Here is a 27,563-nt window from a genome sequence, read left to right as displayed (position 1 = left end):
ATGCTTGCCACGACCACCATTCGCCGGGTGTATTTGCCATCCCCAGAAGGGTGACAGGTGCTTGTGGTTGACCCCGGCAGAATGTCATTGCTGAGCACGAGATCCGGAACATCTCCTGCGCTGCTCAGGACCCCGAGGATCTCTGCACATTCGCCTACATCACCAAGGACCTGCAGACCAGCCACCACTACTGCCACGTCTTCAGCACCGTGGATGTGGTGAGTGGGTTACCTCTTCTCCCAGCACGCTGCAGTCCTTTGCAGTCCACTGGGTTCATCGTTCAGCTTTATTGGCAAGTCATAGACCAGGATCGGGTCTGTTCTAGGGCTCTTTTACCTGTTAACTACCCTAAAATATTCATTTTAGAGTCCTGGCTTAAAACGCTTTTACTTTGGAGCTCTGTCGACAAAGAGAATATTTGTCTGGCTTCATTACTGCAGTCTCCAGTGCTGAATAAAGCAGGGCAAGAGTTTTTCCCTCCTGGGGAATACGCCGTGAAGAAAACCCTAATACGCTCTCAATTATGTTGAGCGTAATAGGCTGATTTAACAGCCTTTTAATTCATGGAGAGAGCAGAAGCATAACTTGCTTTTATTCTTGGGCAAAATCGGCTGTATGAGACGTTTCGGCTTTTTCTCTTTACAATGCAAAACGTTGCTAAACTGCGATGCCCACGGGGCTGTGGCAGGCTCGCCGGTGGTCCCGCCAGCCGGGGCTGTGTGAGTGTGGAGGCAGCGGGGGTGCTGGCTCCCCCCGTGGGGCAGGAGCTCAGCAGCTTTGCCAGGGGTACAGCAGGATGCGACCTGCTAATGGCAAGGCGATGAGCTTGGCCGAGGTCTGCGTCTCCAGAGCAAGGTGCTGAGAACAAGGAGTCTGCGGGGCGAGGCAGCTCGTACGCAGCTAACGGCTTCGTGTTTTCTGTGTTCTCTCCGAAGAACCTGACATACGAGATCATCCTCACGTTGGGGCAGGCGTTCGAGGTCGCCTACCAGCTGGCCCTCCAAGCCCAGAGAGCAAAGCCTCTGGGTGCTGGAGCAGGAGAAATGATCGAAACAAAATCTTCCAAACCGGTGCCTAAACCGCGAGCGGGCATGAGGAAATCTGCAGTACGTATGTGCGGGCCGGGTGCGATCTGCATGGTCTGAGCTGGGATTTCTCTTGGGCACCACACGCTGAAACCTCCCCCTTGGTGGTGGGGGGAGCCCAGATGCGGACAAGGTGCCTGTGTAGCTCTGGGCAGCGCTGGCGCCGCAGCGTCCGCGGCTCTGCTGACGGTCCTGGTTGGGCTTCCCCTGGTAGGATGCGGGCAAGCGGAGCTGGAAATAGCTCGGGTGGGACGGGGCTTAAGTGCCCTGCTGGGTCCAGCACAGCTTCCCTGGGTAAGATCAGTAGGTGACCTGCGGTTTGCAGCACAGGAGTGCCCCTGTAGCCAAACCCAGCCAAGACTGGGTTTTGTTGCACAAGCCGTTGCCTTCCTTTAATGTCTCCTTTTGTCTGTGTTCTGCTTGCTCCCCCCGCTCAGGTGCCGCTCCCTCCCGACACTCGCTGTTGTTACTGTCACACCTGTACAACACACCGCCCCTCCTACTTGCCGCTGCAGTCTGTTAGTCCCGGAGCGAAGGTCTTTACCCTCCTTCCTGCCATCTTCCATTACGAACCGACCCGGGCTGCCCCAGCTGCCGCCGGCCCGCCTGCCTCCCCGCTTCCCGCCTCTCCTGCTGTGGTCCCGTGTCCTGCCTTGCTGCTGCCTTCCCTCCCTGCTCGTTTCATGGCCGTGCCAGGGGTTCGGATGAACCCCAGGCACAAACCGCTCGTATCCGCCCCCGCTGATGCAGCGTGGCAGCTCTCAACTAACTGCATTGCTCTTTCTGGTGGTGTTAACCTTCCTGTAGGATCCCGATTTAGGAGGACAAGATGAAAGAGCCTTGCTTGGTCAGGAGAGTAAATCACATGGGAGCTCACCTGCCAGGAGCTGTCTCCCTCTCTTTCCCTCTGCCTCTTTTTTTTTTTTTTCTTTTTTTTGTTATAGTCCCATCTTTATAGCGTTCAATTTTTCATGCTTGTTTGAGAGATGAAGTGAAGCTGTCGCTAACGGTAATAGGGGCTCGCAGACCTAACGCAGGAAGTCATCTCAGGGTGCTGGGTTGAGACTGACGTGACTAGACATGTTTTAGCTGTGAAGGACTCGAACGCCTCCCCAGTGAGAGCTGCTTCCCCGCACATGTGCACATTTTTGGGATGGGCATTAGGCAGAGCAGCAGCCTCTCCGTATTTTGAATCCCCGCTCGTTCTGTCCCAGAGGCATGGGTGACCTAACAGGCCCTTTCTCTCCTTATTTTCTAGCTGGAGCCCCCTGAAGTGGACCAAGACTCCCAGTCTCATGCCAGTGTCTCCTGGGTCGTGGACCCCAAACAGGACTCCAAGCGGACCCTCAGCACTAAGTATGAGACCACTATCTTCTAAAGCAAACACACCCCGTGTCCACCTAGTCTAACCGTGCCTTTGCGATCTGATCTGTCTGCTGTTCTAAACTCCCTCTTCCTCCAGCTGCTCGCACTGAGCCCCGCATAGGCACTACGTCAAAGGCAGCAGCACTTAGGAGACTGTAGACTTAAACGGCTTTTGTACCTGATCACTACTGAACACTGTGAATTCTCCTTACTCGGAAACAAGGGTAACGCACTGTTAGATGTCTGTGAGGTGGGAGGTGCAGAGGGATGCAGGCTGGGGGAATCGTGGAGATGTGGATCCAGGAAGCCACCTGCCATTTTCACGTCTTTCCCCTCGCTCTGGCACTGTGAATCCCTGGGGCGACGTGACACTCCCCAGGCCTTTTTTTCTATTTCACCTTCTTATCCTTGGACTGATGGAGACCTCTTGTCTCTGCGGTGCACGCACTCCCTCCTCCTAGGTCCTCTTCCTCCCGACTGAGCCACGGCTGCGTACTGTTCCAGTGAACTCACCCCTCTTCTTACCTGCCGTTCGAATCGACACTAACCACTGTGATGCTGTCTGCAAATAACACACGTTCACTAGATTTCCTGACGGGGACCTTTGCCCACAATCTCTCCCCTCAAAGCCTGGAGCAGAAAACCTGCTCCAACGGGAGCGCTGGGCGTGATCGTTCCCACTGTGAGCTCTGTCCCCTCTCAGAGATGAGGTGTGGTTTTGGTTGCATGCATTTCAGTCCCTTGTAGGATTTTTTTCCCTCCCCCGTAGTCCTGTTTACACTCACCAAACTTCTCGTGAGCTATGGATGTAGTTCTCACTTGGCAGATTGTAAAGGGTTAAGCTTTTAAAGGCACATGTTGTTAGCCCCATGTTGGGAAGGTGTTTGAGAGGGGCTGGAGGCTGCGCTGTAGAGGTCTGATAAAGCAGACAGAGCTCTGCTGCGTTCAGCAGGCTTCCTGCAGTTGTACTTTTTTTTGCCAAAGGGAGAAACGTGATTGAAATCAGTCTGCTGCCGATCCCAAAGCTTGTTTTCAGTCTACACAATGAGGGCTATAGGGATCTTGAAACATCTGTCGCCTTCCATCCTTGAGAGCGAGGATTTCACTTAGCGATGGCCCTGCGTCAGTGGGCACCTCTGCCTTTTCTGGCTGTTACTCAAGTGCGCATGTTTGTCCTCTGGGAAACCATCCCCATTTCTCTGTATATCAGTAGAAGCAGCTTTTAATTCCAGAATATGACTGGGAATCATTTGCATGAGACTGCAGGGCGCTTGTCACAGGTCGGAGCAGAGCCAGGAGAGGTCTGGGGATGCTGTATGGCGGTTCACGGCCCCGTGAAAGCCCCTATGAACCATCCACGGCCCTGCCCCTGGTTCCTTCACTTGCATTTGCAAAGCTCAAGATGAAACTGAGGAGGAGGATCCGATGACTAAACAGCGTTGGGAGGCAGGACTCCTGCCCCGGTGCTGCCTCTCCCTGACTTGCTCTGTGTCCAAGCAACTTGGCTTCTCTTTACCTCAGTTCCCCCGCGTACAGGACAGGGACGTACTGACCTACCTCTGGGGGTGCAGGGCTCGCTCCGTTCACAGCAGTTTTAAGACCCTTTAGTGAAAGGTGCTGCGACTTCCACACCGTGGCAGCAAACCCCCGGCGCTCGGCCTCGCTCTCCTGACAGATGAAGTATTTAACTCTTGCAGGCAGCCTCGTGGCAAAGCTGCATCTTGGACCCCGACCAGCTCCTCGCCGGCAGCAGCTGTTGTGCCTTTCCCGGGGAGAGGGGCTGAGCAGATGGGGCAGCGGGAGAGGGGCTGCAGCGTGGGGAGGTTGTTGGGCTGCACGAAACTCGCTGATGTGCCCCTTGACGTGAGTGTCTGCGCTCACCCTGGGTTTCGCATCTTGGCAGAATCCCCTCGCAGCCCAGTTTTGGAGCGCTGGTGGTCAGGGTGGGGCAGTGGTAGAGAGCTGTGCAGAAAGGTGGACGGCAGGTACCCACTCACCTCGGCATGACGTGTCTGGGTGGGCATCGTAGACATAAATGGGGAAGAGGGTGCGCTCGGATCTCCAGTAAAGCTCCATTTCCAAAACAGCTTTTAGAATTTACCCCAAACCTCCCTTCGCGATCACCAGCTGGCATCAGTGGGGAGAGGTCAGAAGAGCAGCCCTGGGTTATTTGCACCTGGTATTTAGGGGCTAGAAGAGGCTTGTCCGAGTTTTGGGGGGGTTTTAGAGCTGTTGCCTCAAAGCTTCTGTTTCCCCAGACTTGCAGTAAAATCTGATGTTTCAAAATCTTTATTTAGCTCTTTCTCAGGAATGAGTTTGGTCTCCCAAGTCATTTGTGGCTTAATGGCACTGAGTGGCAAACTGACTTCAAACCGAGGGCCAGGCTAGTGAGAACTCAAGTGAGAGGACTAAAAGGATTGTCTTAAAGCAAAAAAAAAAAGGTAAAAGGAAAGCTCAGTCTAGTACTGATATTTCACATGTCATGGAGCCCTTTAACACAGAGCCAGCGCTCCTCCACCTACAGCCCCCCGGAGCGCTGCCGTGCCACCCTGCCAGCCGAAGCGTTGTGGAGTATCACGGTGCTCCAAGAGGTCAGGTTTGAGTTTGATCAGCATCTTCCCAAGCTGTAAGAGTGCCCTGAGGGTTTTGTTATCCTTCAAAGAGAAACTGAATCAACGGTAGTGATGGTGATGCAGTTCCTGCGCGTAAGCATTTACCGTGCAGTTGCCCACACACCCCCCTGACTTCAGAGGGTCTGAGCTCTTGCAGCTCCCCCGGCGGGGCAGGGCAGGTTCCTCAGCACCTCCTGAACGCGGGTCACTAGAGCATGTGCCTTTCGAAGGGTGACCGTCCGAGCCCAGCTGGGATCACAGGCAGCCCCGCCTAAACTAGAGCTTCCACTGTGTGTCCGTAACCCTCACGGCTGTGTCTCGTCTCCGGGCCGTACGCCTCGTCTTTCCCAGCACTTGTTTTTGTATGACTCGGAAATCATTCATTCCATTATCTTCCTTTCTGTTTGCCTCTGCAAAGCTGATCTGCGGGCAGCTGTCTCCTACCACGGAAATGTAGTAACGGGGCAGAGACCTAAGAAGCAGTGGCCTGCTGACACGAAGATCATCACCTGGCACTGGTGTCTGCCTCGGAGTGGGTGCATGGCTGCTCGGTGAGGGCTCCCAGAGCAGAGGGGGGACAGGGATCCCAGCCACCAGCTGAGGAAAGCAGCTCCCTCCATTTCTAGCAAAGGAAAGTTGAAACTTCCGAGGCCGAGAGCGATGTCATCTTTTCTAGTTTGAGACAAACGTCTTTCGATCCGTTTCTTTTTTAACGTGTGAAATGATACAGAGCAAATCCAGTTCACGGTTTAAATGTAGCACTGCAGTTTTTTGGCGAGGAAAACAAAAATTATATATATCCTTATTTACTGAGAATCCACGCAGTCCGGCAAAGAGTACAATAGAAAGTCTTAGCAGTGGGAGTGGTGTGCGCATCTCTAATGGTACTTAAATTTGCTTCAATTCTGGGTGAACAGTAGAGAACGCCAAATTCTTGGAAATAACTTCCTCCAGTGTGAGAAGCCTTGCAGGGTAAGTCTGCATCCTTTGTTTTCAAAGCTACTCCACGCTTTTCTAGCAAATGGAATAACGTAAGGAAAAGAGTCTGCAAAGGATCTTTCACCCCAGAGTGGTTGTGGCCAAGTATTACCGATGGTACAAAGCTTCCTTCCCCTACAGAGAACTGTTGCGTTGCAGTACTTGACATTTCTATGGCAAGGACACAATTTCTTCCCATTTACGCACTGAATACCTGGAGACGACTCCCTTCTCCAGCCTCTTGTGCACCTGTCTTGTTTTTAAATGCAGTTATGCCCTGAAGAGTTGGGTTGGGTTTTTTTTTTTTTAAATATATCCAATTGTGATTTAGCACTTTTTTGATACTAGCTCATTATTTAATTAGTGCAAGTTTCAGAAGATGAACAAATAAGGAGTTAAATTCTGGGCATTACACTGAAACAGTCCATACCTGAGGATAAATCGTTTCAACCGGAGGATGGCTTGGCCCCCGCCTAAGTCCGGTATCCCCAGATACCACCATCTCGAAGGTGCTGTGTGCTTACTTTTCTTTCAGATTACCAGAGTATTTAACAGTCGTTTTGGCTGTGACTGATGTGTTTTCACACTACTGTTCCCCTCCAGGGAGAGATGTTAAAATGGATGTGATTTTAATGCTTCAGACGCAAAAATGTAACGCAGCCCGTTTGTTACCACCTCGACAGGCATTGTGATGGTTGGGGATGTGGTGCCCTGCTGCTTTACTAGAGTGATATGCCCGAATAATTTCTGTTTTAACTCCAGTTGCTGCTGTATGTCAGGATTTCATTTAGTCTCTCTAACCAGTAAGGCTGGGAGAGAAGGGAACCGTAATCCCAAGGGCATAGACCTGTAAATGATTAGGAGGGGGAAGTGGAGGTGGTTTTTTTTAAAGTTGATGAATTTAGGAAACCTAACATTCCTTGTTATGCATATGTTGCAATTCATACTGGTGTAAGTGTAAATATTTGGTGTGTTGGCAACAAGTCTTTTTGGAGAGATTGCAAATTGAACCTCTGCTTGGGAGGAGGGACACCTTTCTTTTTTTGATGCATGAGCTTTTTGAAGGTTGGCTTGGAGGTGACATGGTGATGAAGACTCCAATCTTCAGGGGACTGGGTTCAGTGACCCTGGTGGTCCTTTCCAGTCCTGCATGTAATCCTGTGGTTGTCTTTAGTGATCCAACAGTTCTTTAGCCAGATACTCTTTCTCACTTCACGGACAAAGCAGTCGTTTGGGCAGTGCATCTCCCCTTTCTTTCCGATGGGTTTTCTCAAGGTTCTTGTGCTGGAGGCTGATCCTGGACCGTGCCAGTCACTGACTCCCGGTCATCTGTTAACCCTTCCCTTCCACAGTATTCTGGCTCTTCCTCCCTCCAGAGTTTTGTGGCATCTGGAGGAAAGTGCCCTAAATTTCTGGTGCTGAATAAGACTTTGAATCAAAACGCATCTGCTGTATTACCGGCCTGGGAAGAGGTGGTGCTGCCCTGGGCCTTGTTCCCCTTTGCAGGGCCGGGTTGTATTTCACAGACTGTGGTTTGTGCATGGCACGAGTCCGGGCTGAGAACTCCAGAGAAGTAAACTAAGATGCAGTTGTTGTCTTTTTTTATATAGGAGGGGATGATTTTTTTTTTTTCCGAATTGAAGCTGCTTTATCCTTTTTTTGTATTTACAAAAAGCTAATCTTAGCTGTTCAGCTGTCTTTCAACTTGCTTTGGGATCGTTCTTTTTAGAAGAAATTATGCAACTTCTGCGGGGTACGTGCCTGTCCCCCTCCTGGGGAGAAGATACGGCACCTTCCAGGATGTACCTCTAGGGAAACGTCTGTTCCTTCACCAGGCTGCTGAGACACAGACCCGATGCCAAATAGTCCCCCCGCACGCGTCCAGTTCTGGGTGCAGCTGAAGTGGAGTCAGTTGCTTTAATGCTCCTTCTGCCCCACTTCAGAAGTTTCTAGCAGCAGAATCTCCCCTGGCTTTCTTCTGCTCGCATCATTTCCACACAATCAGATCTTTATTTTAGAGCAAGCACGGTGGTTGCAATGCTGTCTTGTTGCAAAAGGTCTCCCTTTTGGGTCTCATATTGGCAGTACTTACTGTCTTTCCCCCCCCGCCCCCCAAAAAAGAAAGTAACTGTGCTGCTCTTGCAAAGTCGATCTAGCTCAAACATTTTTCTTACCCATGGAAGAATAACCTGAGATTCCCTAACAGGGCAGAGAACAGTCGAGTTCAGTTTGCAATGTAGACATTTTTGCTAATTGTGATGTATGGCAGTGGGACTGATTTGTAATACAAATGTTATTTAATCTGTCTGTATTTTGATACTTGAATTTCCTTTTATTTCCTGTATATACAATTGTTAATCTGTTCAAATTTGTCTGAATTTTAAAACATCTTGTGGTACCAAACATAACCAATCTGTGCAACAACATAGACTGACCTCACTACAACAAGGCGAGATTGTAAATATTCCTGGGCTTCCAGCAGTCGTTTTGTTGTTTTCATAATTGTACAACTTAGAACAGACTGAATTAATAAACAAACTTAGACACGCATTCGCCCCGTTGTCACTGTGACCTCAGTGTTACACCGAAGCCTCCTGGTGTGATGTGTTAAAGCAACACTTCTCATCCTCGTCCCAGGCCCGGCCTGTGAAGGTAACAGAAAAGGGGTGAGGGCGAGCAGCTTCGTGGTGTTTAGTCTCAGTCTAGCGCCATACCTGCGCTTCTCCGCTTTGTAAAGCTGAGGATCAAGGAGAGGTGGGGCAGAGATGCTGCGGTTGTGGAAGCAGAGCAGAGGAGGCCGAGAAGCTGGGAGCAGTCCGGCGGCAGCGGAACACGGGTTTGTGCTGCCAGGAGGGAGAGTGCTGGCTGCCGAGGAGTCGCTGTGGACGAAGCTGCTCCTGCTGCAGTTAGTCATAACATCCCAAATACTGAATACTCAGTTCTTTTTAGACAAACTAATTTATGCATGAAAACGCATCCCCGTGTTCTGTTAAAGGCAGACTGAGCCATAGCACTCTCCAGTCACTTTGTGTTCTCCACGTGATGGTGGGAAAAGCTCATTTTTACCCCCAAATGGCCATCTGCAAGGACTGATCCATTGGGGACTGCCAGGACATGAATTTACTCCTGATAAACAAATCACTTTTCTGCAGCACGGCAGCAACTGATTCATGTAACAACTCTTAACAGTTTGGGTAGCCATTGTATATAGTATTTACCCAGCGAAGATTTCTGGCTTGCCAAGAAGTAGGACATTTTCATTATGTAAAATTAGAGCAAGAAATCCAGACACTTAAATACAGGTTAAAGTTCAGATTTTCATGTCAAGTAAAATCTGACTGATGTAAAATATTAAATACACCAGGGACTGCTAAATTTATACCATATGTTCCTTTTCTAATAATTCAGTAAGTCAGGTTTTCAAGCTAACATTGAAATATATTGAGCAGTTTTAATGATTTTAAATACCATGTGGCTTTATCAAATGCAAACAGTGTCCCTGGGCTGAGACTAACGTTTCAGCAAAGTAGGTTACAGGCCCATGGCAGAATTAACGCCTTGAATTAAAAAAAGCCTGAGCTGCACTGCGGTTTTATGAGCTCCACAGCCCATCACCTTCCCCATCAAATAGTGGCAGGGTTTTTTGGGAAAAAAGCCACTACCTTTTGTAGTTGAGAGGTTTATTCAGATACTGACAGGCTGAGAGTCACTTCCCAGCAGCGATGCTGGCCCCAGTGGATTTGTCTGATTTTTACGAGCTGCGACATTATTTGAGGAACTGTTGGAGAAGGAGCTCTGCCCCTGCCCAGTCTGTGGTGAAGATGATCAGAAAGAATCCATCCCTGCGTCTGGGAGAAGCACCTTCCTGAGAATTTCTGAGTAGTACAGTCCAAACACCTGCCTGCTGTGGTGGATCGTGCTTCCAAACCTGCACCCAACTTCCAGCAGCTCTTCCTGAATGGAATCAAGGCCCTGTGGGAAACGCTTGAGAATTCTGTTCATCGGGGGAAATGAAAAGACTGAGGAAGGAGTGAATCCAGTGCTCTGTAGGGAGCAAAAGTATGGAAACAGAAAAAAAATAAATCAGCAATCAGCCTTTGCACGGAAAGCTACTTTTGAGAGAAAGGCTTCCTCAGGCAGTCGAGCAAATCTGAGGACAGCCACGGCGTGGCAGGATGTTGTGGACAAGTAGCTCTGGCTGGATTCAGGGAAACAGTGGATTAACATATTCCTCTTCCAAATACTAAGCAGATGAAACAGCATCAAGCACAGGAACCAAGGTGAAACTGTGTCACAAGGGGAGCACTCGAGTATCGGGTGTACTCGCCTTGTTTTCACTTTGTCCTGGGTAGCTGCTTCTAACCATGGCTGATCGCTGGGGTACTGGGCGGAAGGACTTAAGAAGGGTCAAATCCATCAAACCTGATGTTCAAGTGGAGCAGGTCAACAGTAAAGATTTTTCACCCACTCTGAGAGTTTCTGTGCTGCACTTGAAGTGTCGAGCATCTTAGAAGCGTAATGGAATATAGAACTTCAGAGCCCAGGATTTATCTTGCCTGCCACAGCAGCGTTTTGACTCCAGAAGCCTCTCTGAGGAACACAGAGCTGAGATTCAACCACCCGGCTGCCTCAGATGTTCTCACACCTGAAGTGAGTAAGTGGAAAATGTTGATAGTGGCCAAGAGCCCAGGCAAAAACGCGGGTTGGATTTTTAGACACGGAGCAGGGAAGGTTTTCTAGTTCTGCAGCTTCTAATGCCACGGCGTCGGTGAGTCACGGCCGTCACACACTGCCCAGCCTGTAGTTTATCGAGGTTTGGTTTAGGCTATTAATTCAGTCTTCTGAATTACATCAAAACAAAATACCTTGCTCTGACATGGAAAGAATAAACCCAAATAAACAGTGTGGTGGAGTCCACAGGGGCTGGGAAGGATACTTAACTAGATGAAGCAGTGGGCAGGAAGAGCCTCACCTTATTTTCATAGCTGATAAAAGCTAGTCTTCCATGTGGAAATAATCTTTCCTGTAGCACACTAGCTGCCTGTGGCACTGCAGTCTGACGCGGAGTTAGCGTTCAGAGTACTAATAAAAGGTCAGAATAACCAGCTCTTATCCAAACCATTTGAATAAATATTTTGATGGAGCAGCATTATAGGGCAGCTGGTTAGCTGAATACCAAGCAGTGCACTCTCTAGGGATAAACATTATTTAAAGATCTTAGCATGGTGCTTTACTACAGCCAGTGATTCAGCTCTCGCTCTGTATCCTAGCCTGAAGATTTCAACACTACCCAGGAAGAGACCTTGCACTTGGGCCTGGTTAGCTTTTAGCAGGAAGGGGAGGGTTTAAGAGATTTTTCAAAGCAATTACTGTTTGGGAGTGTTTCAGGCTGGAATAGGAAAATGAAGGCAGTTTCTAAACCTAGCTTCCCTGACCCTCCTCTCCTGTGCAGACCGTGGAGGGGCCAGACACTGACCTAGGCTCCCTCCCTCAAGCACTAGTTCTGCTCAGCGCAGGGAGTTTGCTAGGACCGATCCTAGAGCTGTCCTGGGCGCTCCAGAGTCACGGGCCTAAACCAAAGTTGTGGCCTAGGAGTGCAAAGTGGCTTCAAGGTCGAGTTAGACAAGCTCAGAGACTCACCGGTGATGTGCCAGACTGCGTTGCCCTTGACTGTGATGTTTTTTATCTGGCCTTTGGGGGAAGCCCATGTGGCAGTGGTACAAGCAGGGTAACTGCGAGAGTCCTGCTGCCTTCCCAGAGCACTTGGTCGCTGGTGTCTTCTAAATCTTCTTCACACCTAAATCGTACAAAGGCACGTGGACTCTGGCCACAACACGTGCTGGGTGGGGAAGGGCTCTTGCAGGCACGGGGAGGGAAGCGTCTCTGCACAGGACAGCCAACACTCAGCCAGAGCTCTGTGAACTAAGCTTCCCCTCCTGGCTCTTTGGGAAGCACTGGGCTGCCCTGCGGCCAACTCATGCAATAGTGATCAGCACTACTAGTTTTCCCCTCTAATCAAGAAGGGACTATTGCTTTAGAGAGTTAACTCCCAGCCAAAAAGGCTGGCTGGCTTCCCCCGCTCCTTGCAGACCTGGCTGCTATTTGGATCTCCAATCTGCTTCCACTCCCAGGGGAGATTCCTGCTGCTCATCCCACAACCAACCAGTGCCCACATACTCACTCTTCTCCTTCTGGAAAAGAAAACTCAAAGTAACCCACCTGTTTCAAGATAGCCCTTCCAAGAGGACCTTTGTTACCCATTTCAGCCTAGCTACAAACGCAGGTGAGCCACAGAAGGTGCTTCCACACATGGCCCTGGTCACCAGCAGGACTGCAGCCCTGATGGTAAACTGATTCACCTGCGCTTGTTCTTCCTGCAGTCGGGCCTGATCCCTAAACAGTGTCTGTGAACAGAAACCAAATCGGGTTGTGCGCTGTAGAAACAGCAGCTGTGGTAACTCGGCAGACCTCAAGCCGTGAAGCAGGGCTGTAATGTCCCTGTGAAGCTGAGTGGAAGGCAGCTGCCTGGCAGCAGGGACGTTTAGTTCTGTGAAAAATCCAATTTGTTTCACATAGGGAGAAAAAAACATGTGCAGTGACTCGTGGTGTAGAGGGGACAGAGTCTGGCCAGTTCCTTCTATAGAAGATGCAGAATCGGTCCATTTGTTCCTTTTGTCTATGAAAAAGCTCTAAAGGTGCCAAAGCACTTCTCCTACCTCAGGGTATTCCTTTTGCCCAGGCTCCCAGCAGAGTAGATTCACGTCTCCTCGATTCAGCACGGACCTGAGACTTGGCAGAGTTCTGCTACTGCTGCTGCCCCCCGTCACGCGCCTGCGAGGACACAGACACTTCTGCTGCTGCTTGGCACTGCCCCTCTCCCCTGCGATCCCCACTGCCTGCAAGGGGGTAACAAAAATGGACGTTTATAGGAAGAGATGGTCAGGCCAAGTCAGTAAGAAGCGGGTGTGGGATGCTGCAGGCCGAAGGGGACGTGCGTTTGGAAGGCGAAGGCTTCGTGCTGGCTCCTGGACGGTGGGGAATGGCTTTCACCATCACTAACGCACAGCATGAACGTCCTGCTGCCAGGGCACAGCGTTAGGCTACTGAGACTGGTATCCAGAGAACATTATATCGGATTTCAGTTGCCAAGAAGCACCTTTAACAGAGTCTGATGAAGGGGAGAGGCAGCCGGAGAGAAATCCTCTACAGCCTAGCAAGAAAAAAAAAAAAAGAGATGTGTACATCAAATGCAGGTTTTGCTTTTTAAATATGCCTCCTAACAGCATTTTGCTCATTCCTCTGAGGATCTCAAAACACTTTAAACTCGTGAGAGCTTACAGCTCCTCATGAGAAAGCTCTTAACTCTGTCTGATGCATGCAGAAAGTGAAGCACACTAGTAACTTCCTTTCTGCAAGGTGAGTGAAGAGCCTTGAGGAAGCGACCCAGGAGTCCTCCAGCTTTCAGAGGTATTGCTCTCATCTGTTACTGAGCACGTGATGAAAGCATCAGTTTTGGAATACTCGGGTTCCCTTTTAGGGCTTTAACAGCACCTGTAGAAGTGGCAGTTCTCCTCTCCCTTCCCCAATAACTTACAAGGCAGCTTATCCAAGAGTTCCTGGAATTTCTTCCCTTCATACGGGACGTTGTGCTCTTGCAGGTGGGTACCGAGGCTCTGGATGGTAAAATTCAGAATATCCATTTTCATCAGGCCTAACACCCGAAAAGTCTCCCTGGGATGAGACACAGTGAATTGAAGGTTTAATACGGCAGTAAATGCTGCAGTTGGGGCCATTTTAGAATGCTGAGAAAGGGGAATTCAGATCCTCTGACTTGATTCTGTTTTCTCACAAAAGGTTGTTCAGTCAAATTGGAGTGATCCCTAAAAATTACTAGATGAACCAGATTTACTTCACCAAAGACTCTTCAACTGTCTAAATTGCAGCTGGGCAACAGGAATATGTCTACACTGGGGGGAAAAAAAAAAAAGGAAACTGTAGCCCAGAATGCATGAAAGGGTCCTTGCGCTGTAATTCCAAGGCAGTTTCCTCTTAACCCAATGTTTTACTGTTGAAGGTTTTGCTGGCCTGTGTAGACCCAGGCAGTGAGCGTCGCCCACCTGAGCAGCTGAGCTGGGGCTGGGGGGCTTTGCAGCCCTCGTACTTCCTCACCTCACGGGGCGCACGCGGCCTTGCCGTTGTGCCAAGGACGTCCGTGGTGAGCCCGCGGACACCCAGAGCCCCACGCTCAGCCGCCTGCCGAACCAACTCCCTGCCCAAGGCCTCTTCAATCTGGCTTCGCAGTTGGTTGTGCCGTGGCAGCAGCAGCGATAGCAGGGCCTGCCCAAAGAAGCAGCAATCTCTTTTTGTTCCAGGAACTCAACAGTTCTCCAGAGTTACTCAACAGGAACCAATACTGGCCTTGTACGAGACTAAACTAACTACTAACTACTCACTACACAAATTCTGGGGCACACGAGCGCTTTAAGGGAATGCTCAACTCTAATGACTCACTTCAGGGTGTCTGGCCACTGTTTCAAATCTTGCAAAACCTCCTTTACTGTCATGCATGAAAGAAGGGAGTTAGCTGTCTGGAGTCTGATAGGAAAGCATAGATTGAAAAAGCAAACCACACACAGCTTCATGCCCCGCTAAGAACACGGCTTTTAGTGCTAAACCATGTTCTTATTCGCTACATATCGTACACTTAAATAGGAGATACAGCTCCTCATATACCTGAAGAGATGTCTTTGGATAGAGAATTGCAGTTTTTGTTTGGCAGACACTATACTGGGAATGGCCTGTGGCTGTTACTACAACCAACAGTTCAAACAAAGGCTTTCCATCCTTTGGTAATTATGTGTTTTAAAGATCTGGGACCAGAGAATGAGTTTCCTTCTCAGACAGGTTTTAGAAGGTGCAGTTGTGTAACCTGTGTGTTTCTATAAACTAAAGGGAGCCTATTTTCTCTTCCCTCTTACGCACGTTCACGTAAGAATACTGGATGTCAGGGGTGAGGTGATGATTCAGAGAAGACTAATTCTAAGGTAACCACCTTCTCTGGTTCAGGAACAACTCACCCCTTACCTCCTGCAGCAGCTGGATTCCCCGTGTAGACTGGGGGACTCACAGAGAGCTGTTCCTCCAGGCTGTCCCAGAAGGCTTTGTGCAAGGTCTCCTTCACTCAGTTTTCCAGGCTAAGAAAGAAAAGAGAGGGGAGGGGTTTTCTATTAACATCAAACACAACCTCTCAGTTTGATGGGACCCTTCCTCTTGGCTTTCATTGCAGTTCACGTCTTTGGACATTTTCTTCTCTTTCCTCCTAACTGGCAGCAATACACCTCGCCTTTCCCTATCTTGTGGAAATCTCTCTCAACCAGAATTTTCTAAAGTGGAACTCCTTCCTTTCAACCCTGTTCATAACATGCAGCACTTAATCTGTCTTAACTGAAGGGTAAAAAAAGCATAGCATTTTTCAAGGAAACTCCCCAAGCCCTCAGAGAAGATGAACAGAATGTTTTTCTATCTAGTGCTTGTTCTCACAACGAGAGAACATCAGTCACTTAAACAGATCTTCAGCTAAAACACAGACACCTCAGAGGAGACCTGCACTGAAAAGTCTGCTTTGTTCATGTCAAAGTCACAGCTTACGCAGCTGAAGCCTCTAAATCTTTCAATATTCGTGAGTCATATCTGACACTCGTCATATTTAAGTACTTCTTAGTAAAGTATGAAGCAATGAATAAATAAAACAAGCTCCAACATTTTTTTTATTTCAGGAGCTAGCTTATTTTCTTGTTACTTATCCAGTCAGATCCAAACCCACCTCCCTTCCACATTCTCACGTTTTCTGCAACGTGACAGAGAGAAGCCAAGCCTGAATATATAATACACACACATATACACACAACCCCCCGTTTGGGGAGAAGCTGCCCACTTGCAGTTTGAAGTCACTGTTGAGTACAATTTTGTGCACAATGGTCAACTTGGAAATGTCATTAGTTATTCCTGTAGCTTGTTCATGGAGAGAACTTGTGGAAGGCTGTAGAAAAGCAGAATAAAAATGCATGACAGAAGGAATGCTAACTGCAGTCTTGTGAGAGAAGCGGGTTTTAAAAAAATTACTAAACTTTGAAGTGACTAAGTGGAAATACGCAGATTTCTCTATCGACCATACATCTCACTTTCTGCACGTGTGGAGGGACCCTCCTCCTCCTCCTCAGCGCTCCCCACACCCGCCCAGCGGAGCCCGAAGCCCCGCGGGCTGGTCCCACGGAGCGCGGCTGACACCTAGTGACGGCCGGGAGGGTGAAAGCGCCGCTACTTCATTCCGGGTGAACACCGAATTCAATATCCCAATATTAATATTTAACCCCGTTTGAATGTCGGCGGCAGGGCTGGGGGAAAAGCCCCGAGGCCCACACGGTACGATGGCCCGGCAGTTCGCCGCTTACCCCCGCTCCGACCCCCCCTTCCCCGTACCGGGTGGCGGGTCGGGAACCGGCAGCTCGTCGCCGCGGGGCCCGCCGTCCTCCCGCGGGGGCTGCTCGGGGGTGGCGGGGCGGCCGGGCCGGGGCAGCGGCTCTCCCCTCACAGAGCCGCCATTAGCCCCGCGGCGCGCGCCGGCCCCGGCCCGCCACCCCTTCAAACGGGGCCGTACCACGGCGCGGCCGCCGGAGGGGGGCGAGCCCGCTGCCGTTGCCTCGGGGGGCGGCCCGCGCTCATCCTTCGGGCGGCCGCACCTCGGCAGCGCCGGATAATGGCCGCCGCTCCGCGGGGCGCCGCGGGGAGCCGCCGTGTCCCGGCCGCGGCCTCGCGGAGGGAGCCCGGTGGCCCCAGCACCCCCCCGCGCTGGCGCCGATGGGCCGCCCCGCAACGGGACCGGCCGCAGCCGCGGGGTCCCGTGTGTGTCCCCCCCTCCTTTGCGAATGGAACACGCCGGGCCCCCGGCCGAGGCGGCGCGGAGGGGCTGTGCCATTGGAGGCGGGGGGGGGGGGAGGAGAGGGGCGGCGGCCACGGGAGGCCGCGCTGTGGGGAGTTTCCTCAGGCCCTCGGTGCGGGTCGGCGAGCCGGGGGCTCTGAGGTGTGTGAGGGGTTTAGTGCCTGTGAGCTGCCAGGGTATGAACCTCAGACCTGCCGGCGGGCATGGAGGGAAAATGGCAACTCGGTGGCACAGAATCCCAGAACCATCCAGGTTGGAAAAGCCCTTGAAGCTCCTCCAGCCCAACCATGAACCTCACCCTGACCGTTCCCAACTCCACCAGATCCCTCAGCGCTGGGTCAACCCGACTCTTCAACCCCTCCAGGGATGGGGACTCCCCCCCTGCCCTGGGCAGCCCATTCCAACGCCCAACAACCCCTTCTGCAAAGAAATCCTTCCTAAGAGCCAGTCTGACCCTGCCCTGGCGCAGCTTGAGGCCATTCCCTCTTGGCCTGGCGCTGGGTCCTTGGCTCAAGAGACTCCTCCCCCCTCTCTGCACCCTCCTTTCAGGGAGTTGCAGAGGGCCATGAGGTCTCCCCTCAGCCTCCTCTTCTCCAGACTAAACCCCCCCAGTTCCCTCAGCCGCTCCCCATCAGACCTGTGCTCCAGACCCTGCACCAGCTCCGTTGCCCTTCTCTGGCCACGCTCGAGTCATTCAATGGCCTTTTTGGAGTGAGGGGCCCAAAACTGAACCCACTCATCGAGGGGCGGCCTCACCAGTGCCGAGTACAGGGGTCAGATCCCTTCCCTGGTAGTGCTGGAAAGGCTCTGGAGAGTGTTGCTGGGCTTGCAACAGCTGTTCCTCCTTGCCTTATTCATCTGGTTTTGTCCATTTTTCTTTCTGGTGGGCCCAGAAAGCAGTGTCTGACTCCAGCCACTTACCGTTTGCTATAACCTCCCCTTGACTCTGCCTGGATTGGCATTAAATCTGTGGGGCAAAACACCCAGTCTGGGATGAGGCTCCTTGTGCGCCAATAAACAATTTGCCTTTCTTCTCCCTCCCGGCATTAATTTCCTTTAATTTATTTCCTAAGCACCCCATAACACCCACCAGCTGACACCTGCGCAGCCCGGGGCAGGAGCTGGGAGGTTCTGGAGCACCGCGGGGCCATGGGGCAGGGGATGGGGGTTTCGGGGTCTTGCCATCCCCCCCCCCAAGCTCAGTGCTCAGCCCCGCGTGTGCGAGGGACGGGCACGAGCCCCTTCGGGAGCTGGGGCCTTGATCTGCCCCTTGTAAAACAGCCCTGGCACAGCTCCGGCCTCCAAAGTCTGCGAAACGCTTAAGATGTCTGGGTGTTGTGGCTGGAGAAATAGAGAGGATGAAAGGCGCAGGGCTGGCACGCCATGTGGGGACAGACAACCCCATTACCAGCCCTAATTAGTTACAGCTTCACAGCTGGGCTGCATGAACACACTGTGGCTCTCTCAGCCTGCTGCCCTTGGAAAAGAAAGCATCCCAGGTGGGTTTAAAGGTGGTTGGAGCTGCCACCATGGCTCTGGGTTTGCAGCAAGCTCCGAGTGCAATTAATGCAGCTCAGCTAATGAGTTGTAACCGGTTTAGCTGTCATAAATGATTGCGTGCCCAGGGGTAGCCATAGCCTGAAACCACGTCTGTCCCACTGTACATCTGCAGCACAAGGCTGTGCTGGAGTGATCTGCTTAAACTGTCAGTGATTTCCTCAAGCCCCTGGGGAGCTGTAAAAATCAAAAAGCAATAAGGGAAAACTGCTTGACTTGGGCAGCGCTGCAGCTACATCGGATGGCGACTGGCCCTTGGCTTGGGGGTGGATGCCGCTGAGAAATGAGCTGGGAAAAGCATCCACCCCAAAGCGCAGACAGCTCTTTCCTCTCACTCAAAGCACCCCAGGACCCTTCTGGCGTGTGGGGTTTGCCAGGTCCCCCAGCCCCAGGGAGAATTCACCTCCTCCCGAATAGAGGGATGTGCAGTTGAGCGGCACAGGCCTTCGCACTGATTTCTGTGAGCTCTGCAAGCAGGGGGACAGAGGTTTTAGTTGGGTTTTTTTTTTAGTTTAACTATTTTTCCAAGCGAGAACGCATGTCTTGGTGTAGCAGGCTGACCCTGGGCAGAAGCAGAGCTGTCTGCTCGCCATGTGCAAGCTGACAATTATTGTGTGAAACTTTCCAAAAATACGATGTGTGATGCCTTGGAGAGGCAACCGGAGCGGCTCTTGGTGGCTCCCGCATGGAAAACTCAACATCAGGAGAAAGCGCCGGGGCTCTGTGCATGCGATGTGAAGGTCATGTTTGCACATGCAGGGACATCCACGCAGTGGGTTCATCCCAGAGAGCTCCTGTACCCACGAACAGGGGCACAAAGAGACTTTGGGGGGTGGTTGCTGTGCTTAAAGCCACAGGAAGGGGCAGACAGGCAGCTTGTGGGCAGGAAAGCAACTGGTCATGAGAAATAAAACCAGTAAATGTCATCATGGGACCAGTCTGGCTCAAATCCTGCCCGGGAATTCCCCCCAGTACTCCCTGTTCAGCTCTGTGCATTGACAGACCTGACTTCTGCCCCTTTCTGATCCTCAGCTTCGTGTGAGGAAGCTGAGGGTGTGGAAATAGGATTTATAGAGAATAAAACAGCACAGATCTTGAGGTGACTTCAATTTGCTCTTGTCTCTCTCTGTTTCAGAGCAGAGCCCGCTGCTCCCAGCCTATAAATCCTGATCCCAGAGGAGGTGATTGTATATATTTAAATATATATGCATTTGCCCTGCATTCATTTCCTTTCCCAAGTGACTGGTGGCATGAAGAATTGTAATAGCAGAATGTACTTTTAATGCATTTCCTGCAGATTTCTGCAAGGGAATCCAATTCCTGGGTGGCTTTAACTTGCCACAAAGGCAGAAGATCTCAGGAGCACTGGTAATAGGCAGGGTGGGTTTTTTTTAATCTACTGTTTTAATGAGCTCCATCCATCTCTCTGATTAGATTAATCTCATTTATTTTAGCCAAGCCGTCTAGCTGAAATCCCAACAGAGGAAATTGGGATTTTGAGTCTTTCAGGGTGAGTGCTTGAGTGTCAGGCAGCAAACTCCATAGGGACATTTCCAATTTGCCCTTTTATCACCTCAGAAATTTGTAACCCTGATGATCCTATTGGAAAGGGACCATCTGAGCTGCGAACCTGTCTGCATCACCGACAGCATCAGTGATGTGCCGTGGAGAGCCCGTGCGTCTCCTCTCTGCCCTGTTTCAAGCAACTCCCCTAAGAAAGCAAAACCAGCCTGGTGGGGAGGGATCAGCTTTCCAAAAAACCTCCCATTTTCCTGGAAGGAGCAGAGAGACCTCCGTGGCTGGAGCATCCTCACCGGTGGAACGGCCACGCTTTTGCAAACCCACCGGCACGACCCCGCTGGGCGCAGCGAGGTGGCAGCGGGTGGGAAGGGCCTGCTCGTCCAAACAGAAATACCTTTGGTGGCAGCTGATGGAAAGGGAAATGGATTTTTTGTTTAAAAGATGGCGTTGTTTTTTCAGGCCTGACGAATGTGAAAGTCCCCATTTAAAGGAGTTGAACCGGCAGTGAAATTGGTCACTGTTTGCACACCCACGCGCCGACGGAGGCAGCCGAAAGCAAACTTCCTGGTGTATCCTGATCCAAATCACCTGGGAGCGAAGCTTAGCAAGCACAGTGCACCAAGCTGTGAGCAGCCGCCCAGCCGCGGAACATTCTCTTTGCAAAAAAGCAAACCCTGTCCCAACGGGAGAGGCAAAGCCCAGTTGGTGTCCCAGCTCCCCGCTTCCAAAAAATGAGGGAATTTGGAACCTGCAAGCTGCAGCTTGGGCTCTGTTAGGAATTCTCTTTCCAGAAGGAAGGCAGTCGGGATGGAGGGCAGAAAGCGTTAGCAGGTGTTTTGGGAGGGTGTGGAGGGGGGCGCTGGGGACACCAGGAGTTTTCCTCTGCCTCATCAGCCAGGAAAGCTCTTTTTGCAGGAGCTGCTGTGGCACCAGACAAGGTCAGGATTGTTTCTGTGCTGGATGCTGGTGCAAACATGTGGGCAGGTGGCTGGATCCTGAGGAGCTCACAGCTTCCCTGCGGGCAGATGAAGTGGCGTTGGCCACCTTGTCGAGGTGAGAGGATGTCTTGGTGTCGGGTCTGCCATAGCCCCGATTTCAGCTTGGGAGTCCTTTGGAGAGGCGAGTGTCTGCTGCGATGATGGCTCTGGTGTGGGTGTGTGAGGTGTGGACGTGCCCGTAACACACCACATGCTTCACCAACGACTGTCGCATCTATTAATTCCCTCATCCTAAACTGGCGCGTGACCTTTTCCATGAGACACCCCCTATGCATGAGCTGGCTGTTGCCACCTCAGTCACGGCGCACGTGTCCAAGCCGTGGGGACTGGCCACTTCGAGCAAACCCTCACCCGTCCTGCCCAGCCTCCTGTGGCCAGCGCCCGATCTCGGGGCATTTCAGACTGATCCCGTCATCCGCGTACTTAGGGGATGGGTTGGTACTGGGTAAACGGAGGCTTGGAGGGGTTTGGCTCGTGGTCACGTAGGCAGCCTGGCTAGAGCCCAGGAGCTGTGGCCAGGAGATGTCCACGGAGCTGGGGAGAGGCTTCTCCTGGCATCTCACCCCATCGGACACCCCCAGACCCAGAATTGGTTTTGGGCTCCATGTGCAAAGCTCCAGTTCACTGCCGGTGCCGCTGGCTCAGGGTAATCTTCGTATTTGCTGACTTGACTTAATTATTGCTTGGTGGAGAGCTCAGCTCTGGCGAAGCTGCGGTACAGGGAGGCCCAAACCACACACAGCGCTCAGGGAGGGATTTTGATCCAAAAAAAAAAAAAAAAAAAAAGTTCAAAGGTGTTTTTGGCTTAATGCAGTTTATCTAAATTGCTTTATGTTCGTTAATCTGGATTAACACAAATGCTCTTGGAACAGCTGGCTGGGGAAGGGTTTGCTCAGCTATTCTGACAAGGACAGACTTTTCCAAAAGTGAAAAGTTTGAGCTGGGAAAAAAAAAAAAAGACAGGTCCTGTCTGGTGTTGAGTACGTGCGAGCCCTGCGAACAGAGCAAGGCTGCTTTTATCCCCGCTGCCCAAATCCAAGGGGTCCCTCGAGGGTCATCCTCGGCACCCATGTACCCTAATGACTGATCGACTTCCCCCGCTGCTGGTGAAGGATTAATCCTCCGGTTGTCTCTGGGGCAATGGGAACCCCTTTTTCATCTGGCATGCCAAAGCGGTTGGCACAATTAGTTAGTGAACTTCAAGGTAAATTGGAGGTCAAACCCAGATTTGAAGGTGGTGGTGGGCACGAGCGTGACCCAGGGAGCCATGTGATGTGGGCGACGTCCTGGAGAAGCAGGTGATCTCCCCGTCCTCTCTTTTCCCCAGGGCTGGGATTAGGAGAGATTTTACAGCTGAGTGGCCAGCCTCATGTTAAGATTCAGTTTGCAGTGGCTCAGCCCTCCTGGCCCCTTGTCAGGAAGGGGTTTTTTAGGTCTTTTATGGCCATTTTACATGTCCCTAGGGACTTCCCACCTTGAGAACAGGCAGAGAAACACCCAGTGTGGAAACTGGGACTCATGGAAGAGGATTGCAAAGCCCAGTGCTTTGGAGAGGGTGGTCTCATGCTTGTGCATTCACCTGGGATCTGGGTGCACTTTCTTGCCTTGCAAAAGGCTTCTTGTGTAGCCTCAGGCAGGTCCTTGCACCTCGGAGCTCAGTTCCTCCCATGCAATGGGGAGAGACCCTTTAAAGCAGCTGCCTGTGCTCAAGGATGCTCGGGGGCCAGAGACCCGTCAGGGACCAACAGATCAGCTCCACGAAGGACCCAGCTCCAGCTCTCGGCAGCCACAAGCGGCAGCAGGAAAGCGAAGCGCTCCTGCCGAGCTGAAATGGAAGTTGTAAGCGGGACCTGGGCGCTGCCCAAAAACCAGGGGACTCCCTCCTCCCCCCTGCCCCAGCACAAACAGCAGATTAACAATTTATTTGACGTGTTGCGGCTGGTTAGCTTCTTCGCCCGCTCCCCTGATCAGAGGGAATAAATGTTGCAGTGTGCAATAATGTTCATTTCAGGTGAGGGTAAATATAGAAAGGAAAACCTGCTGAGAGCAAGCCATTTATTTCTGCGTTTGGAAGCCTCTGCTCATAAACAGTCAGTCATACCCATTTGGAAAATCCCAGCGTGGTTTTCTTGGCCATCCTAGAAGAACGTTTACTTTCCTGTAGGTTAAGAAGTTCGTTTTAAATTAAAAAAAATAATAATGGCATCTCACTTCCAGCTGCCCTCGGGTGTTTAGGGCTTGTTGACACACTAAGGCCGCTCTGTTCTCGTGCGAAACTGGTGCAGGATCACGGAGGAGATCCTGCAGGGCTTTCCTGGCTGGCGGTGCTGGGGGAACCTTGTTCTTTGGGTTCCCCTTGTTCCTCTGCTTGCGCTAGGCTTGGGATTTTGTCAGACCTTTTAGCTGTGTGCGGGGTTAAAACACGCGGCTTTTGGGGGTGTCGCTGGGCGAGGATGCAGGGAGGCGCTTGTGGGGGATCTCGAGAGCCCCGTGTTTCGGGAACTGTGCTCAGGAGGCTGGGGCAGAGGGATGAACCTGACGTGCTGAGCTCACAACCGGAGCAGAAAACCTCTGGGGGCTCTTGGGAGAGCGTGCCAAAGGCAACAGGACGGTGCGGGCTGCAGGAGCACCCATCAAACGAGCCAACAGCCAGGGTAAGCCCGTGCGCTGCTGCTGCTGCAGCAGAGCAGCAACACCCCAAAACAGCATCGTAGGAGGGGGCTGAGGACGTTGGGGACCCCCTGCCTCGGCCAGGCTCTGTGTCCCTCCTCTACCCCTAAAGCGGCACCGAGGAAGCGTGCGGGAGAGCGAAGCGGCCGGCTTGAATTGCACGGCTGCCCCGCGTCAGCTCTCTGTGGCTGGCACCGGCCGAGCAGGAGCCGGCTCCTGGCGCTGAAGTTTTCTGCAGTCAATAAGGGTCTCTCCGTGTTTTCCGACAGGCTTTGGATTTGGCTCGGGTTTGCCTTGGTTTCCGAAGGCAAGAGGCAGTTAAGTCTCTTGGAAGAATGAATTAATTAGCAAATGCCTTTGGTCAGGTCAGTGCCCTGGAGTAGTGTGCTTCATGCTTTAAAGCAATGCCTCTGCACCCAGGTAAGCCGCTCTGAAAGGCTTATATTACCTTTAGTATTTTAAGAGCTATACATACATCATCCCGGAGGAACCCTTTTTTAAAAAAAAAAAGAGAAAAAAGCCTCCCCCAAAACGCAGTGTTGACTCTAACGGTGGCATTTGTGTAAGCAACAAAATATTGACGCAGTTGGCTGGGGTCTGGCTGGGGCTTCTGGAAATAAACTGCTGCCTTGTTAAATTGTAGATGGAAATGCAAGTGGGAAAATGACTGACATCTTACGCAAGGCGGGCAAATAAAATCGCTGCTTTACTACAGCGTGAAAAAACTCAGGAATTAATAGGTCTCCTTCTGCTCGGGGGTGTTGGATTTATCCCCGAGTAAGATTCATAAACTATTTTAAGGAGAGAAGTGCTACTTTTAAACACACGCGTCTGGGTCCTGGAGTTAAAGTGGTGTCACTGGTGCCGAGTTAACCCTTGCCTTCTCGCAGCGTGCCGGCCCCGGATCAACGGCAGCAGAGCAGGCAGCCCTGTTCTTGGCAGATCGCGCTCTTGACGAATATATAGACATATCAACACCTGATAAATGCTGTGAGTTTATTTTCGAAGGGTATTAAGTACGATGTGTTCCAACAGCTTATGTCAGAAATGCATTTCAGGCCTCAGCCTGAACTCTGAGTTTGATTTTACCTGTGTGGGACATAAAATGCATTTAAAATAAAACACCTGCTCCAAAGCTATGCCTGGGATGAACTTGAAGCAGAGGCACAGAGGGCTGCTGAATCTGCCTGGGGTGTGATCCAGTGCACCCCAAAAGACTCATTTTGAATTCAGTAGCTGTAAAACCTATTATTATCAGTGTATCTTCTATGGGAAATACGATTAACAGAGCTTTAAAGAGTGATATAGCACTTTCCTTTCTACTCAAAGCCCCTTCCTTCTCCACCCAGATCCTGACAATCTGCCAGTTGACGTACACATGCTCGTGGAAAAGCAGGACAAGATAAAAGCCGTCCGGAGCGTGCAGCAAGTCTGACGGCGGCACAGGGTCCGACTCACCAGCAGCAACAACACCGGTGTAATTATACCCGCTCCAGTACGATTTCCCAGTAATTATTCTGGAATAAAAGCCTGCCTATTTCTGTAAGAGCTTATGTCACTTGGAAAGCTGTTATAAATTCAGCTGGAAAAAGGGACCCTTATTCTGGGATAAGTGTGGTTAGTGGTTAGCTGGGAACGGGGCTATTCCTGGCGCTGCCATCGACCTTCCCGGTGACGCTGGGTAAGTCACCTCACCTCAGCGTGTGTCACCTTCTCCTGCTGCAAACTGGGAATTACAAACAAGGACCTTCTCCGCACGCAGCGTTTTGGGAAGCTTCGTGACACTGGAAAAAAGGTGTCACAGGGTGACAGGCAGTCATTTAGTGGGACTCGGTGCTTTTTTACCCACCTTGGAGGCATCTTGATAAAATTGTAGGTTGGGGAAATGAGGGATGGAGCTGGGAGCTGTGATGGGGACTGGCTGAGTCGCTCAAGCTGGGCCGTTGGTGTATTACTGGGAATACAGTGTTTTCCTCTCTGTTTTTAAAAATAGTCTATTCTGTTCTCAGTTGTAGCCCACGCCCCTCACTAAGGCATCGAAATATCTTGGCTGCTGATTTCTTGAGCCAGCTCCGTCCGGCGCACAGTGTCGGGGTACGGTACCAGCATCGATCACCCCAACTGCCAGGAGCTCTGGATGCAGCAAAGAGGTCGGGTCCTGCCCTGGACTGGCCGTGTTGTGCCTCTGGTCCTTGTGGACTGGAGCGGAGGAGGAATCTCCTGATTCACAGCTCTGTGGCCTCTTCTTCCTCCAGTATCCCTGCCTGATTCAATAACTGCTTCTGCAAGCCCTAAGATCCTTTATGGGAGTTTTGCTTCTGCCTGTTGTGTCTCAGCAGCTTCTTGCGCAGCCTCAGAACCCCCTTTTGGCTCCAGCATCACACAAATATGCACAGTCAGAGCTGAAGATGCAGCTTGTTCGTAGTGCATGGCATTAAATTCATGCTAGGGATGGGGAGGTCTAGTTTCAAAGGGTTTTTTTCATTTGCACAGACAGTTCAAGGTGGCTCACAAGCAGGATTTTGCCCGCTTTGCCGAAGTGGGTGCTGCCCATGGAGCGGATGGACCAACGTGCTGATGCTGAGAGGTGAGGGGAGAGTCTTCCCACGACGCCCGTCCCTGTGTGAGCACCAGAGCGGGGCTCACTGCCGCTCTGAATTGGGCTCGAGCCAAGGAGGCAGAGGGGAAAAAGCTTTTTACAGCCCATTAGTGCTCCCCAGAGCTGCTCAGCCCCTCTCTTAATAAAAGTGGTGGAAGCCACAGAAACATTACGGCTGGTCTGCAGAAGATGCTGGTCTGCAGAAGATGCCAGCCCACCTCCTGGCTCCCTGTCCCTTCCCAGTGGCTCTGCCGGAGCCGCTGACCCCCCCGGCAGCCCCGGCTGCTGGAATTCCCTCCGGGAACGCAATAACAAGCTGGTGAAGGCTCGTCCCCTGCCCGTCCCGAGCTCCCCCGGCAAAATGTACACGGGAGGGTTCCAAGTGCAAATGTGTGTGTGCTAATGGGAAATGAATTGCCTCTTGCCCCGAAGCCTTGCAGCTTGAGGAAAACAACACAGGGTCTAGGAATGACCTCATATCGCCTCCCAGGGAATGCTCTGCCAGATGAAGGGGGGAGAGGCAGCACCAAGACAGCACAATGTATGTATCTCTCTCCCTGTGTAAACATCCCTGTAGCTGCAGAAACCTCTTAAAACCCCGAATGAGCGGAGAACAGCTGCTTTGATCTGTGGATGTGGTTGTTATTTTCTAAGTGCGGATCCGTTCTTTTTTTAATTTTGCTTCAAATTAAAAAAATGCCTGTTGTGATCTTTTGCTTTTATTTCTTGGCTAGGGACCGGAGCAGGGTGCAGTAAATTTTCATTACTCCCCATGTAACCGTTTCAGCATGGTTGACAATCCCTCGCCGGCTCTTCAGCGTCGCAGCACAATGGACCGAATCTTCTGGCCCTACATGAAGCCAAAGCAAATGGATTTTGCCCAGAAGTGCACGACGGGGAGTGGAGGCAGCAGGGAGGGGAGTTCTGCCACCTCCTTCCCTGCCCAAAACACACACACACACACACACGTGTGCACACATGGCTTGGGCTCCAGGGTTGTCCCGATGCCTTTGAAGGCTCCGGAGAGGGCTCCCGGGCCGGACCCGAGCCAGCCCCGCGCCGCGGCAGCAGGAGCTGGTAAGGAGCCATCGGGGCCGAAGCGTGGGGCTGTCTTGCAGGCGATTTAAGTGTGATTCATAGCCCTCCCTCCAGACTCCCTGTGTGATCCCGGGAATCTCCATCTGCCTGACTTTCCCCATCTGCGTGCTGGGCAGGGGGACGGCCCTGCGCTCGGAGGGG

General features: G+C 51.6%; 2 protein-coding genes and 1 long non-coding RNA gene across 14 annotated transcripts in view; 2 read left to right on the top strand and 1 right to left on the bottom strand.

The window, feature by feature from the left end:
- The window catches only part of ANKS1A (ankyrin repeat and sterile alpha motif domain containing 1A), a 127,397-nt gene extending 102,130 nt beyond the window's left edge, over positions 1-25,267 (top strand). For 7 of the 12 annotated variants that reach the window (XM_074850437.1, XM_074850436.1, XM_074850431.1 and 4 more), the window contains 3 exons: positions 81-218; positions 936-1,106; positions 2,344-8,590. In XM_074850437.1, coding sequence (XP_074706538.1) covers positions 81-218; positions 936-1,106; positions 2,344-2,463 — 429 coding nt within the window. In that variant the 3' untranslated portion in view covers positions 2,464-8,590. Of the gene's footprint in view, positions 1-80; positions 219-935; positions 1,107-1,522; positions 1,622-2,343; positions 8,591-25,074 lie in introns of those variants that run through there. The other 5 variants (XM_074850443.1, XM_074850442.1, XM_074850434.1 and 2 more) reach the window with 4 other exon arrangements.
- Positions 8,678-13,854, bottom strand: TCP11 (t-complex 11). Its single transcript, XM_074850444.1, has 10 exons — positions 13,635-13,854; positions 13,197-13,250; positions 12,986-13,119; positions 12,802-12,936; positions 12,267-12,729; positions 11,681-11,731; positions 11,275-11,363; positions 11,217-11,231; positions 11,013-11,096; positions 8,678-10,117 (listed from the first exon to the last, which is right to left on the bottom strand). The coding sequence occupies exons 1-10, from the start codon at positions 13,831-13,833 to the stop codon at positions 9,866-9,868; spliced, it is 1,476 nt and encodes a 491-aa protein (XP_074706545.1). The 5' UTR covers positions 13,834-13,854; the 3' UTR covers positions 8,678-9,865.
- A 990-nt stretch (positions 25,268-26,257) lies between the features above and the next one.
- On the top strand, positions 26,258-27,033 carry LOC141934788 (uncharacterized). The gene is made up of 2 exons (XR_012626427.1): positions 26,258-26,312; positions 26,757-27,033. It is a non-coding gene; the product is annotated as an uncharacterized LOC141934788 (long non-coding RNA).
- Positions 27,034-27,563: the final 530 nt, after the last annotated feature.

The sequence above is a fragment of the Strix aluco genome, chromosome 25 (genome assembly GCF_031877795.1).
Source record: "Strix aluco isolate bStrAlu1 chromosome 25, bStrAlu1.hap1, whole genome shotgun sequence".
Lineage (NCBI taxonomy): Eukaryota > Metazoa > Chordata > Aves > Strigiformes > Strigidae > Strix > Strix aluco.
This window is presented reverse-complemented; position numbering and strand designations above follow the sequence as displayed.

Coding starts and splice junctions, on each gene's coding strand:
- TCP11 (XM_074850444.1), bottom strand. CDS start 13,833: ATGGCCCCAACTGCAGCATTTACTGCCGTATTAAACCTTCAATTCACT. Junction 12,730..12,801: donor CCGTGCTGAATCGAGGAGAC/GTGAATCTACTC, acceptor TGGCACCTTTAG/AGCTTTTTCATAGACAAAAG. Junction 11,364..11,680: donor CGCAGTCTGGCACATCACCG/GTGAGTCTCTGA, acceptor TCCTGCTAAAAG/CTAACCAGGCCCAAGTGCAA.